This window comes from Athene cunicularia, assembly GCF_003259725.1.
Source record: "Athene cunicularia isolate RWA chromosome 6 unlocalized genomic scaffold, athCun1 chr6_part1, whole genome shotgun sequence".
NCBI lineage: Eukaryota > Metazoa > Chordata > Aves > Strigiformes > Strigidae > Athene > Athene cunicularia.
Genome location: NW_020799105.1, coordinates 13,341,723 through 13,360,351, shown reverse-complemented (window position 1 = coordinate 13,360,351; position 18,629 = coordinate 13,341,723). Strand labels below are relative to the sequence as shown.

General features: G+C 37.6%; 1 protein-coding gene across 9 annotated transcripts in view; it reads left to right on the top strand.

Moving 5' to 3' along the window:
- Positions 1–18,629, top strand: part of CFAP43 (cilia and flagella associated protein 43) — a 50,714-nt gene that overhangs the window by 131 nt on the left and 31,954 nt on the right. For 4 of the 9 annotated variants that reach the window (XM_026851124.1, XM_026851126.1, XM_026851123.1 and 1 more), the window contains exons 2-9: positions 1–54; positions 3,753–4,006; positions 4,807–4,903; positions 7,533–7,700; positions 9,413–9,563; positions 14,558–14,708; positions 16,684–16,746; positions 17,867–17,946. In XM_026851124.1, coding sequence (XP_026706925.1) covers positions 1–54; positions 3,753–4,006; positions 4,807–4,903; positions 7,533–7,700; positions 9,413–9,563; positions 14,558–14,708; positions 16,684–16,746; positions 17,867–17,946 — 1,018 coding nt within the window. Of the gene's footprint in view, positions 55–3,752; positions 4,007–4,806; positions 4,904–7,532; positions 7,701–9,412; positions 9,564–14,557; positions 14,709–16,683; positions 16,747–17,866; positions 17,947–18,629 lie in introns of those variants that run through there. The other 5 variants (XM_026851127.1, XM_026851125.1, XM_026851128.1 and 2 more) reach the window with 5 other exon arrangements.

The following is an 18,629-nucleotide window of genomic DNA, read 5'->3' as shown; positions in this document are numbered from 1 at the left end:
GGCCCCGGGGGGCCGTCGCTGCTCCTTGGCCGAGGAGGCCGCGCTGGAAGTGAGGTGAGGGCTGGCTGGGACAGCCTGTGCCCTTCGGGCCTTCGCACGCCCCACACGCTGCTGAGCCCCGTGGCCACGGCAGCGTGCCCGCTGTCTTGCCCGGTGCCCCTGGGGCCCAGCTCCTCTCACCCCGGGTCAGCTCCCGCAGCCGTCAGAGGATACGGAAGGTCTAACAGGGAAAGCAAGGCAGAGTGCTGTGCCGTGGGTCCGTGTTAGGGTGGCCGGTAGATGGAGGGGTGAAGAGGCAAAGAGGCACTTGCACTGCAGCATATAGCAGGGACTGGGCCTTTGGTGGATTTGGATCAAACTTAGGTTCTCTCTTCTGAAATGAGGAGTAAGCAACCCTGACTAATTTTAAGCTGGATGTGTGGAATGAGTTGTCTTTACCTGTGTCATGCTTCTGGCAACATTCAATTCTCAGTCCTGCCCTCATCAATTAATATAGTTCTGTTCTGTTCATGGCCACATCTCTTACCCAGACTACTTCAACCTCCAGAATTTCCCTGGCTGTTCTGTACCTCCTAAACTTCACTGTCATTATCTTCTGCCATGGCTCTTAATTTCCCCGGTATTCTAAGGCCTCACTCTTGTCCTTCTCTCTCAGCATCTTAACTGCATGTCAGGGACTTTCAGATTTCAGTTTCCCACAAACATAACCCACACTATATATATAAAAACATTTCCAGAGCTCTTGGTAATCCAACAACTTGCTTTTTGGTTCTGAACAAGTAGGAGCTGTAGATCCCTGCCCCATCTTGGATGAGACTTTCACAGAAATCTTGGGATGTTCAGACATTTTTTCTATGTAATGGGACAGATGTTTAAAATTCCTTGCCCATTGTTAGTATTTCAGCTGTTTCATCAATGCTTATGGCTAGTACACAATATAGATCCAAAATTATAGGTGCAGCACTTCTTAGTGGAAAGAAAATTATTTGTTTAGTAATTTTTTCTAGTAATATGAGAAACAGACTTCAGCTTTAACCATTCTGATACTTGCAGAGTAAAAAAAGATACCATCTGAAGCATGTCATTGCTCTTCAGAGGAGGTCCATGTTGCCAACTGAGGTTACTTGGAAGTGGCTGTGACCTAGGTTTTTTGCTTTGTGAAAACACCATTATGAAATTCAAATATTAGGCAAAATAAAACAAGAATTTAAGCCCTTTTGAATGTGAAGCAAAGCCCATTTCCATAAAATAGAAAAGTTTAAAGTTTGCCTTTCTTATAAATTAATGTCAGCAGTAGTAGTATGTATATCAGTTTTAGAAAAAAGTGACAAAAATTATTTTGCAGCGGGCGATTCGAATGCTGCGGTTTGTGTCTTCAGAAAACACAGAGCTTTGACAAAACTCACAGTTTCATATACACTGTTGTGGTGGTTTGATTTTGGCTAAATGCCAGGTACCCACCAAGTCGGTCTATCACTTCCCCCCCCTTTTTCCCCTTGTTTTCTCAACAGGGCAAAGAGGTGAAAGAAGATAAGATAGACCAACCCTTGTGGGTAAAACAAAAGCAGTTTTAATATAAGCAAAGTGAAGCAAAGGTCTGCATGTGGATGCAAAAAAAAAGAAACCAGATTTATTCTCTACTTCCCATGAACAGGCAACGTCAGGCCTTTTCAGGAAGCAGGGCTCCAATATGCGTAGTGGTTGCCTCGGAGGACCAAGGGTGACCTCACCCCCCCTTCCTCCCTTCTCCCAGCTTTATACTGAGCAGACGTCATATGGTCTGGAATATCCCTTTGGTCAGTTCGGGTCAGCTGTCCTGGTTGTGTGCACTCCCAAGATCTTGCCCACCCCATCCCGCTGGGGGGAAATGTCAGAAAGAGCCTTGGTGCTGTGTAAGCACCACTCAGCAGCAGCCACAACACCAGGGTGCTATCAACACCCTGCCAGCTCCCAACGTCAAACACAGCACCGTGAGGGCTGCGATAGGGGAAAACCAATTCCAGCTCAGCCAGAGCCAGTACAACTGTTTTGTATGAACTAGCATTTTTCAGTGGCAAAATGCTCTGTGAGGAAATTTCCAAGCAACTGGAATTACTTTGCCCCATCTACACTTTACCAGCTGGCAAAGTTTATGACTGAAATACTTCTGACACAATGTTTATACAGAACTGGAGACAGACACAGCATGGAAAATGTGAGTGAGCCATGGCTAATTACCTGACTCCGCATGTACTGCACCAGTCATAGCCGACATCAGATAACAGCCTGAATCCTTGTCCCCTTCAGCCTTTACTGATAAATTGTACTGTCATCCCATTAATTTATACATGCACACATGTTTTCTAGATTTCATTTTATCCCATGCAGAGAGAAGTTAAAAATACATCATTTCCACTGAGTCAGATCAGTTGTTGAATCTGTTATGGTCCTGTAAGCATGTTCAAAAAGATCTGCTTATGTGCCATGGCATATCATACATCTAGTTCTTCTGTAAAAGGTCTGGAAAAACATTCATCAGCTCAAATTTCTCCTCTTTGTTGCCATGGTATTCAGTTCAACTGTACCAGCACTTGGTCAATGTTCTCCCATTCCCCTCTGGCTACACTTACTGGTCTGGTGTGTAGCAAAAGAAGAGAAAGAGGCCAAGAGACAAGAGCAGAAACTACTCAGAAAAAATAACTAGAAGTTAGTGCTGGACATAAATATCTTAAGACTAGGCATGTAAAATGATCCTAGCTATGAGAGTGCTGTGGCTGCAGTACAATCTTCTAGTAGGGAGTACAGAGGATCAGCAGCTGAGTGGATCTTATGACTGATGTGTTCATGAAAGGAGTGTAAAATGCATCTTTGCAATTGCAGAGGATAAAGATCTCTTCCAGTCAAATGCTCTTATTTTGAAGAAGACAAGAGATGGAATGTTTCTGAGTAGAAATTGGAAGATAAGGTTGTAACAGCAGTGTTGTACACAGAGCATATCTTTTACACTGCTGAAACTCGCATGCTGTGGTACTAGCAGACTAAGGTGTGGCTCAGTCAGACATCTTCACTTAGTGGTAAATGCAAATCCCTTTGATAAGAGGACCCTGATGTTTATCCACACACTTTCTGAAAGGTAGGAACATCTGCAGGCAGTTATGGATTTGCTGATACGTTGTAAGTTCATAAACTGACTCCTCTTCAGTAATTTATTTCAGTCCTTTTGTAACACATCCTGTTTACATTCCAGAATTTTACCATGTTAAATTATCTCTAAATCAGAACAGTCCTCCTGGTTAGTTTCTTATAAACACAAGCTGTACCTTAGTATTTTTTATTTTATTGGAATGAGGTAACTATGAAAGTGTAAAAAGGTTAAGCAAACGCAATTGGGTTGAAGTATGCACCTGTGTAATTTTTTCAGAATAAAGGTATAGTCTATTACAATGATATATGGAACAATGGAGCCTATGAACTTGCTAACTTTATTTTTAGTGAAAACTGAAAGAAATATAAGCATCTCTCCAGGTTCTTATGACAGTCCTTTGTGCTCCATGAGGGTAAGATTGAACCTGTGTTTTTGGAAAAACTGAACTAGTGATTCATAATACTAGATCTTGAAGTTATTGTGGTCTTGCAGCATTGGTATGAGGATGAGTCGAACAAATCCCATGCATCAGTTCAATGTAACTTAGGCTATGACATTCCCTTTATCACAGTATTTTGAGAAATGTGTGTCTGATTAATGTTTTAACATTCAGTTGCTTTTTCTTAAGTTGGGTTCAGGGATTCTCAAACAAGAACTTTGGCTTTATCAACAATCAAACTGTCTGCTACCCTTGTGGCAATTACGTCCTCTTCCTGGACATTGAAACAAAGAAGACGACAGTACTGCAGTGCCCAACTGGTCAGGTGGGAGCCTTTGCTGCAAATGGGAACAGGCAAGTGCTGGCCTTTTCAGACCGGAGACTGAATCCCATCATATATATCTACACTTTTCCAGAACTGAGTAAACTGACAGAATTAAAAGGTAGGGATGTGCTAACTCTCCCCGTCACCATTTCGTTAAAACAATACTTAAATCATCCAGTTTCTGAAGGTTTTTTTGATAAGGCCTGGAAAAAAAAGTGTGACAGGAAATTGTCTCATGACAAGATGCATGGAAAGCAGTGGAAGGAATTTTCCACTGTACTACTTTTAGTTAGGCTCAAATTAGGGAGGAATATGACAATACAAAATGGATCTGCTTTAAAGCGAAAACAAATGGGATGAAATGGAATTCATTTGAGGATAATATAGTTAGAATAACAAAAAAAATCACACTGAAATAAGCTTCAAGCAGACTGCTGAAAGCCGCATTGAGAAATCTGAAATGTGGGAGGAATGAGAGTTCTTGCAGTTAAACTTTGGAGTTTGGGATCTAATGTGTATTTTTGCCTGCCTCATAACATTTCTCTCCTTAGTTTTGCTTTCCCTATCCATGATTTAGTTTCCTTGCCATTTAAATAAGGATCATAATACTTGCTTATGTCATGTATATAAATAAATTATGACTGCAAACGATTTCAGGGTACTTGAGGAAAAATACTTTACAAATTCAAGGTAATAATGAAAAAAATTGAAAAAATTCCAAGCAGTGATCCATAGGGAATGTTTTTATGATCAAATCAAAAGAATAATCTGTAGTGAAGCAAAGGAATCAGGGTCCTAATGAATATCTTTGAAGAGTTAAAGTGGGTATAAAGGAACTGAGAGGACTATTCTATCTAGGATAGTATACTGTAAAGTCCAGGACAATTAAAGACCATGTTCTTTATTTTTACATTTCAGGTAATGTGCAGCTGGACTACACTTTACTTGCATTTAGTTTCAGAGGCCCATATCTAGCCAGTTATTCTTCACTCCCAGAATTTGTTCTTTCAGTATGGTAAGAGTAAAAAAACCAATTCTCTAATACCATTTACATTTAATTCATATTTTTGTGTGTGTGCTTTTTTAGTATAGATTAACAAATGTGGAAGACACACGACACACTGGTTGCCTTCATCTCCTTTTTTATTTCTGATTGGTCATTGATTGCAAACTTTCTGTACCAAATGTGTTGTTTATTTTCTAGCATTAGTACCTACTAGTCAGAATGACTGTTACTTTTGCTAAAGCTATCTTCTACCTTCTTTGAAATTTTGTGTTTTGGAGTACTTCTAAAGAAAGTTGCCTGCTGAAAAGAGGAAAAGCACTCTAGAGCTGGTCTCTACTTTTTTGTCCCCCAGTGTATTCAGTGGTTCTCTTAATTACTTGTGCTTCATCTTAGTTCTGTCTTACAGTTTTGGTCAGTGATTACACTACCATGGGTCACTGGGTTAAATCATAATTTTCTGCTCATTGTCATGCAAAGAAATATTGTATCATGTGGTGTGGATACATCAAGCTAGAATATTTACTTTTTAAAGTGTTCTGTAAAAATATAATCATGCTCTTGCCTCCATTGCCAGCACTCTTGCATTGACTGTGGAGTCTGAGCACTTCTTCAAAACAAGTGGGGAGGGTGGAGTAGGAGGAAGGCAAGCAAGAACATGTAAGGAATATTCTGTACACTCCCAATTTAATGATGACCTTCTCTTGTACAATGATTAGTGAAGAGGCAGAAACTCCTGTAACTTCAGAATTTTCGTAATGATAGTAGATACTATTACAGATGCCTCTTCTTTATCCCTTATGAAGAAGACTAATGTTTGCTGTGAACTCTGATTGTACACAGTAGTTCTGGAAGGATGTCTGTGTGTATATCACAGTAGAAATAACACACATGGTTGAATGTGTTCATTGTGTGTCCCCTTAAAGAAAAATCCACCATCTTGAAGGACTTCTCTAAATTATTCTTAAAAATGGAAATATCTAGAAATGTTTAAATGCTTTAAAGTAGTGGCAATTTCCAAGGCCAAACAATTTAAACCTCTTTGAATCATCATGAATATGACAGCAGCTAATTGTCATAAAAGAACCATCCGAGATTCCAGTCAGAAAGAATGTAGTAATAAAATAGAATTACCTTACAATATTAAACTTAGAATTTATAGTAACTTGAACAGAAGTGTGTGAATTTACTGTGAAATCAAGACCTTTATTTTTGCAATTGGATTATTTGTGCATTCGTTGTAAAAATGTATGTGTACAAATGCAAGAAATCTCAATGTTTAGCATGCTCAATGTGTCATTACAATATGATGATTGCAGAGTTCCTGTATTTTAAGCAGATAGTTTGGAATCAGAGATGTTTTGAAAGTTATGTCAGTCTCAAAATACAGAAAACTTATGGATAACTAAAAGCTGTCTTTCATCTGAGATATTTTATCCCTAGATCTTCATTCTTCTCTGTTCAAAAGAAAGGCTTGATGCCAGATTCTTCTTCAGATATATGTACCATATAGTTTCAGATCTTAATAAATTATCTACTATAAAGGAGTGTTGGCACTATCTGTTAGGTATGAGATGAGAACATGCTGACAGATCTTTAGAGAGAAAGCAACACTGATATCTTTTAAAGTCAGAATTGCAGCTTATAGCTTTCTGTAATTTTAATGAAAGTTACTGTGTATGTGTGAATACTTCTCATTTTTTGCATATGCTATCAATACTAACCATTGTCTTGCATCCTGATCTCTTTCTGTGAGTGAATTCATTACAGCCCAGAACAACAGGATTATACTAAATCCATTTACAGCAGTGTATGCATTTTATGTTTTTTTCCTCTCAGCAGCAATAACAAATACTAAAGCTATAAATGTCATTTAGATTGTCAGATATATTGTCCAAGAAATTAAGAAACATTTTAAACCATTTTCGTCAAATGATGTTAATCAGTTCTTCGACAGCACTTAAAAATAAAAATGCAGTAAAGAATTAATCTGGATAATGGAGAAATATGCAAATCAGATGGTGAGAACATAAAATAGCTTACACTGGACAAAAGAAAAGTCAGTGGAAAGCAGATTCCCAGGCTTGTGTCAGCTATACATAACAGCCCCACACAAATTCTGCCCTATGCTTAAGATAGTTAATGCAGCCAGTTTGTCTGCATTCTCAGCACAATTATTGTATTACCTAAGTAATTCATCCATAGATAATCATGGGTTGGCTGTTATAATACCCTCCAACTGCAAGCACTGTAATCATGATTTTATGGATCGGAGTTAGTTGTTTGGGCCCATCCAAGAAGTCACTGATGGAACTGGTGAAAAAAATCCATGTCTCCTGACTGTTGGTCTTTTCACCAAAGGAAGTACATGATAATGGCTCTAAAATGTCAGTTTCCAAAATTATTTTACTATTCATTCTTTTTGTAGCAGTAATAATTTTATGTGTGGCTAATTAACCACCTCCTTTTCATTTTTAAGAGGACCTAACTTGTTTGACAGCAGAAATTTTTTTGTTAGTGACAAAGTATTTGTTTTCCAAATTTGTTCTTGAATGTCAGTCATAATCACATCCAGATCTTCAGCTTGAATGCTTTTGACTTATTTAATGGATTTGATTTTCTTTTGCTCTCCTTAATGAAGGAACTGGCAAGAAAATATCCTCCTGTGCAGTGAGTCTCAGCCAGGGGTAACAGTGACCTCTTTAAGTTTTAACCCTATGAATTGGCAACAACTGTGTTTTGTTACTGAGAGTGCCGTTACTATCTGGCATATTGAAAGGAATAATGATGAGCATCACCTTAAGCAAAAGTAAGTGAAACACCCTTCAGGTTAATAGAAAAATCTAGAAGTATATTTTAACAACTAAGACTAGCAACCTACATCTGTTTGCAAATAATTTAATCCAATTTAGTTCACCTAGCAATTGCCATCTGGAATTGCTAAATCACAGCCAGTCTGTATGGGAAACCTTGGCTGGTCCGAGGGATCAGAATGTAAGTTTGATATTGACTTTGAGCAGATAACCATGTACCTTTAAGAGGCTTGAAAGTCCTGAGAAGAGCTGAGTAAACAAGAGTAAGGAACTACCAGACTGGAACTGCCTGACTGCAAGGAAAGGAAAGTTATCGAGGTTGCAACAGAGAAGAGGTTATCCAGTCATGAACTGTTAAGTCTCTAATTAAACCAATCACATATGGACACATACTCTTAATAAAGTTATAAAAAAGCTTGTTAGAACAATAACGTAGCCATTTTTGCACAATTCGGTGTTTGTCGTGTCCGTCTCAACAGTGACAAGTCTGAATCTATCTAGTCAACCAAGTGAATTGAATTTATGATTTCATTTCTTAGTACTCACATGTCCAGATTATCCACATCATGAAGCTAATACTAATCAGCTGCTTTGGCAGTCTCTATCAAGTGCTGCATGACTGAAGTAAAGTAGTACCTGGACTGCTTTCCTGCAAGTGGCTTTTGCAGCTATGGAACCACCAAATTTGAATCGAGTTGCTTCCTAGTAAGCGTAGTTAAACAATATGTTGCCGTAATCACAAATTGTAGCAAAACCAGTATCATTTTCAGCTGATTTCCAGATTGTGTGGTTAATTTACAGGTCCAGTCGGGGTGGCTCTGTAATGCAATTCATGGAGCACAACAAACTTATAATTTATTTATACTACAATGTTTTTTTGAGGCCGGTATAAAAGTATTATATTATTCAAGTTGGAGTATAACACTGCAACACCTATACTGTTTCAGTGGCAGCTATCCTACAATTCTTAAGTGTGTTTCATCTCATCAACTATTAATATAACCAACATATTGCCACCAACACAGTTATACTAGTGAATGCATAGACAAGGCTTTAATTTGTGACCTGAAAAGAACACTGAAAGGGTTTTTTGCCTTTTTTCATTATACAGTACACATGTGAAAATACATATATACTCCTTTTGCCTCACTTTTCATTCCATTCAGTAGAGGTTGAACTGAGAATTGTTTATTCTACATAATTTTTTTCCAAGTCATATATCAACATAGTTTGTGAACTATAAAATCCACAACTCCTGCATTGTAACAGCCACTTATACACTGATTACCAGAGTGCAACAGACAAATACTACTAATAATCTTTCATAATCGTTAATCTGTCTCCAAATAAACATTAAGCAGGAATCCTCACACTATATGCAAGTTAGGTGTTAGGTTATTAATCCTGGTTAATAAGGAAACAGTAGCATAGAATAGTTGTTTATACAAGGCAACAGGAAAAGGTATGGAACTAGAACATGACAATCTGTTTCTGCCAGTTAGGAACATTCCTCTTTTGTAGTAGAATTACTGTTATTTTTCAGTGAAATGACATGTGCCATGTAGAATGGCTGTCTACAACAATCCTCCATTACTCTTGTAGAAGTAAAGCCCATTAACTGAGTTGGTGTCTCAAAGTTTTGAGAACATGCTTCTTGGTTTTGTATCAGCATATTTCTTCTCAGACAGTGTCTCTTGCTCTTTCACAGCCCTGTGAAACTCCCTGATGGACAAGGGACTGTGAATCCTCATAAGGATTTATTTTTCCCAGTGTCACATAGTGAAGATCCATACCATGGCCCTGATTTGCCTGTTTCGGCCATTGCTGGACTGGTAGGAGATGAAGCAGAAACATTCATGGTAATTACTGATTTGTTTCCTTTTTACTATTCCAAGTCATTATACTTTTTATGTAAGTAGGTGTTAATAAATTAATAAAAGAAGTTAAACAGGTACAACCCAGTAAATAGATCTGTTGTCTCAACAATATTTTTGAAATGCATTTTGACAGGAGACTTAGAAGGCATGCTGCTACTGCACAGTGCAGTACGATGTAGAGATTTCTGACACAGGTCCTAGCCTAGTGATATATATCTGTGCAGTGGAGGTACCAATCCGTACCCCAGAAGGAGTATAGCACGTCAGCATTTAAACATTCCCAAGCTAATATGACCTGCTGAAACATTTGAAAACTATTCCAGTACTAAACTGATAGTAACCCTCAGGTATCCTTCCTTTGGGATTTGTTTTCTTTTCGACTCTGCAAATGTCTCAAGCTATGGAAACACTGAAGGCTTTATTCCAGCCAGCAAACCCTGCTTCTGAAATGCATTCCCATACCACTATCCGTGTTGGACCTGCCCATTTGTCTCACTTGTATTTCATCATTTACTCATTAGCCTCCCTTGAGATGTCTCTTTTGAGGAGCTTCATAAGTGTTCTTATTTTGATTGAAATTTACTTTCACCTGACTACCAACTAGAAGCATATGCCAGTGTGAAAACTTTTAACTTGCAAATCTGAGATTCTCTTCTAAGATTAAGACCATCAATTTCTATTTGGTGGCTTGTGATATAGATGAGGCACCAAAAGTACCATGCATAAAATGATACTGGCATTATACTACACCTTTTCAATGGACAAGTGTGAGTTATATATTACCAGATTACTATACCACAGGTTTCTGCCATAAACTTTTCTTATAAAGCAGAATAAAAATAGGGAATTACCTCATCCTCCTTCATACCTTCAAATTCACAGAGGTGTTTAACTGTTGATGCCCTTGGGTTCCAGGACAATCAATAACCACAAACAAACATCCTCTACTAGTTCTGATTACACATGAACTGCTTATATTTCATATCACTTAGAACAGTAAAAATTAAGATAATATATGCTATCAGGGGCATTGCCTTTTCCTTCTACCTTACTGCCTTTTATATTATGTGCAGGTGATGAACTGCAAAAAACACTTTGTTTTTTAGCCTGTAATGTGAATTACAAGAGGTATTGGGGGAAAAAACAACTGCCATATTACCTCTGTGAGGTTTAATAGAATTTGTCCTTGAATGGATGCTCTTTCATTCAGGAATGGTAGGTTCTTCTGCTTGAACTTGTGGAACCGCACCATTAACTTTTCCACTTAAACCATACTAGATACCAGTATAGGGTCTTTGCATTCCCAGCTGCCTTCAGAAAAACCTTTTTAGCACCTTCAGGGTGATTGTGTTCTCCTTATACATTGAAATATTCCTGGAGTAAGAGTAATTGTTCTACTAGTCTTTGATGAAGATTTAATTTTCTTTCAAATTACATGGTAAATACTTTGATAGTTATTTACTGTCCAAATTTCCTAGATAGGTGTATTTTTGTTGTGAATATTGACAAGGTAATGAAGATCAGGTTATGTAGAAATGACTTTTATGCAGAAATACAAGCTGTTGTTGCTTTTGTTGTGGTGGTGATATGTTGTTTCCTGTGTACTAAATTGTGAGGTGCTACACACAGTTTAGCACTGGGAGGCACTGTATCAATTTCTAGCATGTTTTCACCTCACTCCAGACTATGATAGCTGAGTAATTTTTTGCAGGACTTGCATTTTTTGTGCCTTACAGCACTAATTCTCCCCTCCACGCATGCCAATGTACATATGCTCCATCTCTAACCTAGCAGAAAACCTGAGCCCCTAGTAGATCTTGTAACCCTCCACACTGGGGGGAATCGCATGCATATGTCTTGTCAGGTTAAACACTCCCTTCCAGCACCACAACATGGAACTTATGGTTTTGGCAATGCTTGTGTTGATCAGAATATACTTGATGGAGAAGGTATGATACAGCAAGGATATAGCAGGGAAGATATGATGCAGCAACTTTGAGAGAGATTGAAATGGTTGAACTTGCTGTGTTCCTCAGATACCCAGATATGTTCAGACTACAGTTGTTGTAATGGACCAGGCTGTCCAAAATAGAGGTTTTCTTCACTGTTTTTATAAATTAATAGGCTGCTGCGGCAGATGTATCAGTGGTTACTCTCACTGATGACTTGTATAGCATTACAAATGTCTATGAGCAGTTGTCTGACTCTGGCATAAAATCTGTGCCTAGACATTTGTATATACCTTGGATTTATTTTCCTCTCTACTATCAACAATGCTTTTTTCAATTAGTAAGAGACAACCTGCTTCTCCTGTGGTGGTTAACGAGGTGCAGTCAGTTGAATTCTCAGTGAGAATAGTATCATGGACTGATGAAGCCCTTCCTGTCTCTGCAGAATTTGATGGAAAGATTTTTGTTCTTTATCACTAAATCTGAGTCAGTCAAGATCAATGTTTTTTTGTGAAGGGAGGATATTGGACTTGCACAACTCTGAGATACCCAGCAAAGCCATTTATTTTTCTAATAGTACATACTTATGCTCTCACCAAAGTTCTTACTTCATAATTAGCAAATCAGCAATTAGAGAGTTATCAACCTTTTCTTCTATCAGCATAAGACCTCTCTAACATGTGCTGTGGAGACCAACCAACTTCTTGTTCACACGCTGTTCATGCAGCAGTAACTTCTCACAGTTCAGTACTTTTCTACAGTTCAGTGTTGCAGCTGTCCATTGTTTCTCCCTGTCACCTTGGAACAACTCAGCAGTTTCTTATCTTTCTCCCAAAGCCTGTTTCTCATCAAAGCCTAGCTGCTTTTCAGAGGCTGTGCAAGGCTGACAGGCCAATGTATCCCACAGTTTTTCACATTGATGTAACCAAAGTGGAGAAACAATTATTTAGACTATTATTTAAAGGAATTGTCCTCAACCTGTAGTCCATGGTACTTGGAAGCTGTAGCCCACTCCTAAGGAATGTGTGAGAGGCAAGTAAGAAAATCGAGCACACTGCCAATGCACTTGTCTGCTGCTTTGAAATGTGTTAGGGTTCCATACTCTACAAGATACTGAAGCTGGGTATGTACCAAAGTGTAACCACAATGGGGCAGCAGAGTGAAAGTAATTGGAATATCCTACACCTTTCAATCCTTTTCTTTCTTGCACTAGATCGATTTAGTTTTGTTTCAAAATTTCTTACATTTGGGACCCGAATTTTCTGAATATGCTTTATCATGAGAATCCCACTTGACTCCACTTCGTCCCCAGTACCAATTTGATTCCATTGTCTATTTAGAAAACTTTTCATGACAAGGATCCATCATGGATTTTTTTTTTTTTTCCCTGAAAAGGTGCTACTCAAAAGGGAGAGAAGTTCATAAAAAGATAGCAGCATTATTATTATTATGCACCACTGTACCAATGCACAGTTCAAGAAGCAACCTGGTTTGGGATTTACATAATCTCATCCTATGATTAGCATATTTTATCTAGTTTGTGTGTAAACACAGTTGTGACAGCAGGTCCAAAGGAAAATTACAGAAGTTTCTTTACGCAGGAAGCTTCTCATTCACAGTAGTTTAGTTACAACTTTCCCAAAGATTTGTGATGTTCAAACCTCATAAAATCAGTGAAAACGCCTATATGAAATGTTTCTCTGGGTGATGTAAAGCCCTGTTTGTTATAGGTTTATTACTGTTAGTCCTATTTGATCTATAAAGTAAATATTAATATACTTTATTTCTGTAGCATTTTTCCCCTGAGAAATTAAAAATGCTTTTTAAGCATAAATAGAGAGTATGTTACTAACCCAGAATCATATAGCAAGTCCTTGAAATCTAGGTACTTATGAATCCCTGTCCTATGTTTTCATCACAAGTCCATCCATGTTTCGTCTTTTTATAGAACCTTTAGTGAGACAGCAGGTGTTTTGCAGAATTATAGACTCTTCTTTTTCTCATCCATCATGTTGTCTAGTGTTCCTCAACACTTCTGCTCACATGCATGGTTCTTTGAATCTTCTCTTTTAAGTGTTCTCCTAAGGTTTTCTTTTGGTTTGTTCGTCTGTGCCCCTACCCAAATTCTCTTCAATCTGGTTCTTTCTGTCATGGTATTTGTATGACCCCAGTTACTGTTGTATCTGAACAGGTTACTATCTTTAATGATGTTTGGTGGAGAAGGTCTGTTCTTCCTGTTTTATGGATGATGGATTTATGAGATTTGTTTTAGTGAAATAAAATTCAAGGCACATGGGAAGTCTGTGACAGGAATATTTCTAGAACTAATTTGCAGATGACACAAAGGTTGACAGAGCTATTTTACAGAACTATTTGGATTATATGATAAGATAAACTATTCAAACAAAGTGAATAGTACTGCCAAGAATGCAAGACCACATGTGCAGGTTATGTCTACAAAGTGGGAGACTATTCTGAAAAGCAGTTTGAAAAACATTTGTCAGGGTGTGAGGTCATAGTGGGTAACCATTTTAATTTGGGCTTCCAGTGCTATTCTGATGTTAAAAAACTAGGGGCTTAATGTGTTGAATTTTTTCATAATTTTATAATTAAAAAATTAGGAGATGACTTGGTTATGGTGCGTCAGTATCTTTGCAAGGGTAGGGAAGATGCTGGAGGGATTTCCAAGCTAGAGGACAAAGCTGTAACAGATGAAGTGCTGGAAAATAAATCCAGATAAATTCAAATTTTTAGAATATATATTTTTTCAATGAAAATGTAGTTCATAATTTAAACAAGCTTCTAGTGAGAGAGAGGTGAGTTCTTTACCACTATCTCCAGACATAGACTTTTCTGGAAAATGTTCTCGTTTGTTGAGTTCCTAACCTCAGTGAAGGGATGACTGAATAAAATAAGGCTGATGTTATACAAATGATCAGATGATCTTTTTTTGCCTTAAAATGTATGTAACTTCTTGTACAGATGTCTGTCAATTGTTGATTGAACTTGTTTAATTTTGTGCTGAAGCCTAGAGATTACCTGAAGCCTTCAGTGCATCCCACTGCCCACTGCTGGACTGCAACCTCAGAAGTTTACATGGGCTGTAAAGAAGGATATGTTTTGGCAATTGATGCTGAAAGATGCAGTGCTTCTGTTCTTCAACAAAAACCTCTACCTGGTAAAAAAAAGCTGCGTTGTGTATTTTATTCCAGTAGGGAAGAAAGTGGATAGGTGAAAGCTTTTTTTGCTTTCTTCCATTCTCCTGTTGTATACTTGAAGAAATTATAAAGCTATACCATAGAACCATATTTCTTTCATTAGTATGATAAACATTTGGGAATGTCTTTTGAACTTCTGTGTGGGTTTTTTAGCACCCAATAATTGGCTTTCATTTTAATTTGGCAAAAAAAAGACAAAAAGCTCTAAATACATCAAAACGAATAAAGTGAACAATATTTTCAGGAGCCCAGATCTTATTAACCAGCCTTACTAGATTAACATTAAACTATCAATGTACAAGCTATACGCAGTCTTTTTACTATTAGTTAAATACCAATAATTTATTTTATTTTGCATGAAATATCGGATTGTTCTCATTTGGTATGTTAGATAATGTTAAAACACATCTTTGAAGTCTCATGATGAGTCTTCAAACAACAAAACGGAATTGAATGTAATGTTGCTTAATAGAATTCCTTAAGGTCATCTCTTACATAAACTATTTTCTAATGACAACAAGGCTGTAAAGACTATCAGGCTTTATTGCAGAAAGTATGAAGCACAGAGAATGAACAGAAGATGTCTTTGGCTTCAAACAAAGAAATCTGCTTTTAATTTATTCTAGAATGGGAAGACCTTTGATTGCAACATGCCAAGGCAATTTGTCTGCCCTATCTGTGTTCCTACCTGTCTTTTTTCATGGGGATCTTTGGCAAGGTAGTGACTGACTAAAGTTTTCTGGCAACAGCAGCCCATTCCATGCCTTCTTTTTTCTGTGAATCCTGAGGTCTCTCCTGTGCTACCTGTCACATGCTACCCTTCTGTGCCTGTCCTGAGGGCTCCCAGAAAGGACAACAGTGAGACACAGCCAGCATAAAGTGTTCTGACAATGGCAACCTGCACTCTGTTATCCTTTGCAGGGATGGATGGTGTCAGTCCTAATGTGCACATGAAGTTTACTGGTTGTCAGGTCTAAGAGTACTGGAACATGCTTCTCCCTAGCACTAGAACTGTGTAATATTCTGTTGTAGACCAGCATAGAACTGTTTCTCTAATAACCACTGAATCACTGTTAATAGACAGGCTGATGATAATTTTGTTTTCTTCTTTTGCCATGTAATGCATTATTTTTTAAGCTGCAGCAAGTATCCCTGACTTTCCCAAAGTACTGCAACTCTGTTCAGTTCCAATAGATAACACAGAAACAGAGACTGCTCTTAAAAAACCCAACAAACCAGCATTATTTCTCTGCTTTTAAGCAGAGATTAAGATTTTACCAAATCAGGAGTTGGAAATCATCAACAGATAAAAAGCTGAGGTGTGACCAGAAATGTTTTTGTCAGTTCAGTATAAGGCAAAAAGAATATTTGCCATTTGGGCTTTTTTCCTTGACCTGTATATTCTTCTTTGAGGGATGTTCTAAAACTGTGTAATATTTTGTACTGAAGCTTTTGCTTAATTTAAAACATACTGCAATCTGTATCTATTTAGCAGAATGCTTAAGTGCATGTCCAACTTTAAGCACATTGATAAATTCCTGTTATAGCATTGCGAACAGAATCATAAGCAGCCACAACATTTCACTTGGGCATTTTTTTCAGACTGACTGCATTTCCTTCATATATACATCAAATAGAAAATAATGGTTAGAAGTAACAATACCAGAATTTAGCACTAGAAGATAGATAAATCTGCATTTATTCTCTATGTCAAGTATTACTATCTCTCTTTTACAACTGTAAGCTGAATCACAGAAAGATTGTGCCTGTTCAGCTGCATAAATGACAGAAATGGTGTATATTAGGGAAGAATGCATTTTGATTCAGTATAGTGAACCTGGCCTTTCATTCAATAGACTGGAATACAACTGACTTTTATTGCAATATTGACATACAAATAAAATTGATGTTATAAAATTGTTTTCTTTTGTGCAGAATACATGTGCAAACTGTCGGACATTGTGTCATATGCTCGTAGAGAAGTACAGAAAAGAAAAGGTATTTCCATGTTCAAATCAAACTAATAGATTTTTAGGCAGCACAGTGATATTGAGTAGTAATAATATGTGAGTACAGCTGGAAGCCACTGGTTAGAAAAACTCAGTTCACATGGGCCTCTGTAAGACACATTGATGGCAATCTTTTATATGTTTACATGACAAATGATTAATAGCTTTTGTGCTAACAGACAGCCAAATGAATAGCCTGAGGTGGAACAGTGGCAATAAAACATTTTCTGTTCATTCTAATTTAAGTTGGAATAAGTGATGCTAGAATAGGTTCCCTACTGCTTAGCTTTAGTAGGTTTTTTCAGAATTGACATCACTTGTAATTTAGTTGAGGTAGGATTTAGGGGTTTGTTTCAAACACTTTGTTTTGGGCTCCACAGTGCAAAAAAGACACATAAAGGATGACATTCAGCACAGGGCCACAAAGATTATTGCGAAGTCTAAGTACATGATGTACAAAGATGGGTTAAGAGAACAGAACTGTGTTTGTTCAGCCTGGAGAAAAGAAAATGGGGGATTTTGCTATTGCTTCAGCTACCTAAATAAAGGCTACAGAGAAGATGGAACCAGACAGGCAAAGGACATGATTTGCACCAACAGAAATTCTGGGTAGATATTAGAAAAAAAAAACCTTTCACAGTGTAGATAGTCAGACACTGGGACAAGTTGCCTGGAGAAGGTATGGGATTTCCATTCTTGGGTATATTCAGACCTCTGCTGAATATGACTCTGGACAACATGATTTAACTTTGATGTTGGTTCTGAGTTTGAAGTTGGCGCTGTGCTGAGCAGGAAGATAGATCAGAGGACTTCTAGGGTCCCTTCCAACCTAAATGACTCAGTTATTCTGTTACTGACAGACTCTGATGTGGCTATTTATCAGCCTTTACAAAATCAAATGATTTCTCAATTTCTAGTTCATCAGACCACAGTAGTACTGTCACTTCAGATTATGTATACCAACCTTCTCCTTCCTTATCACAGCAAAAAGTCCAAAGAATATATAGCCCAAGGAACCTTTTACTCACAAATAGTAAATCACCCCAGATCGAAGTTGAGACACATTGTTACAATAAATTAAATTTGATATGTTGGTTTTGTGCTCTCAGGTGGCAAGACAAAGAATCTGCAAAAACCAGTTTTATTTGCCATGGCATTTTGTAAGGAGGGACTGTACGCAGCTGGAAGTGTAAGGCATCCTTTATGCTTTTAACTTACTCTTATTGTATGAAAATCAAAGAACATTCAGATGGAGTATATTTGCAGAGTTCACTGCAAAGACAGGAGTTAGAAGAAAGTGGAGAGCTGCAGAACTGTAAAGGTCCTCCCTGTTGTATATATTTTCTTTGTTAAGAGTTGAGACAAGAAATCAGAAGGGAGCAGGGTGGGAAGAGATTCCATTTTTGTGGTCAAAGAAGCAACAAAAAAGGACAATGCTATTTTTAGCAAAAGACAAAGAATATTCTAGAGGAGCAGAAAAGAAGGATGGACAAAACATAGGAAAGGAAAGAAAATGGCCAAGAGAATTCCAAATTGTTTTGTTCAAAATCTAACTCAGTATTTAACCCAAACTGACAATGCCATTGTACATTGCTGCTTAAGAGTAGGACAAATTCTTATACTGTCAAATCTTCAGTATTAACTGATGAGAGTCTGTTGTTATCAAACATGGCCTGTTATTAAGACTTGTATTAAAGAACACCTTCATTTTTCAACAGATTTATTGCCCAGGGTAAGAGCCCTCTGAATTTAAACATACTAAAAGCAAATGCGACCATTAGTGATGGGATACAGTAAAACACTGTTACTTTAGAGATTTTCAGAAGTTCTTGCAATTCAGTTTGCCAGAGTGACCTAGACCTCATGCGGATT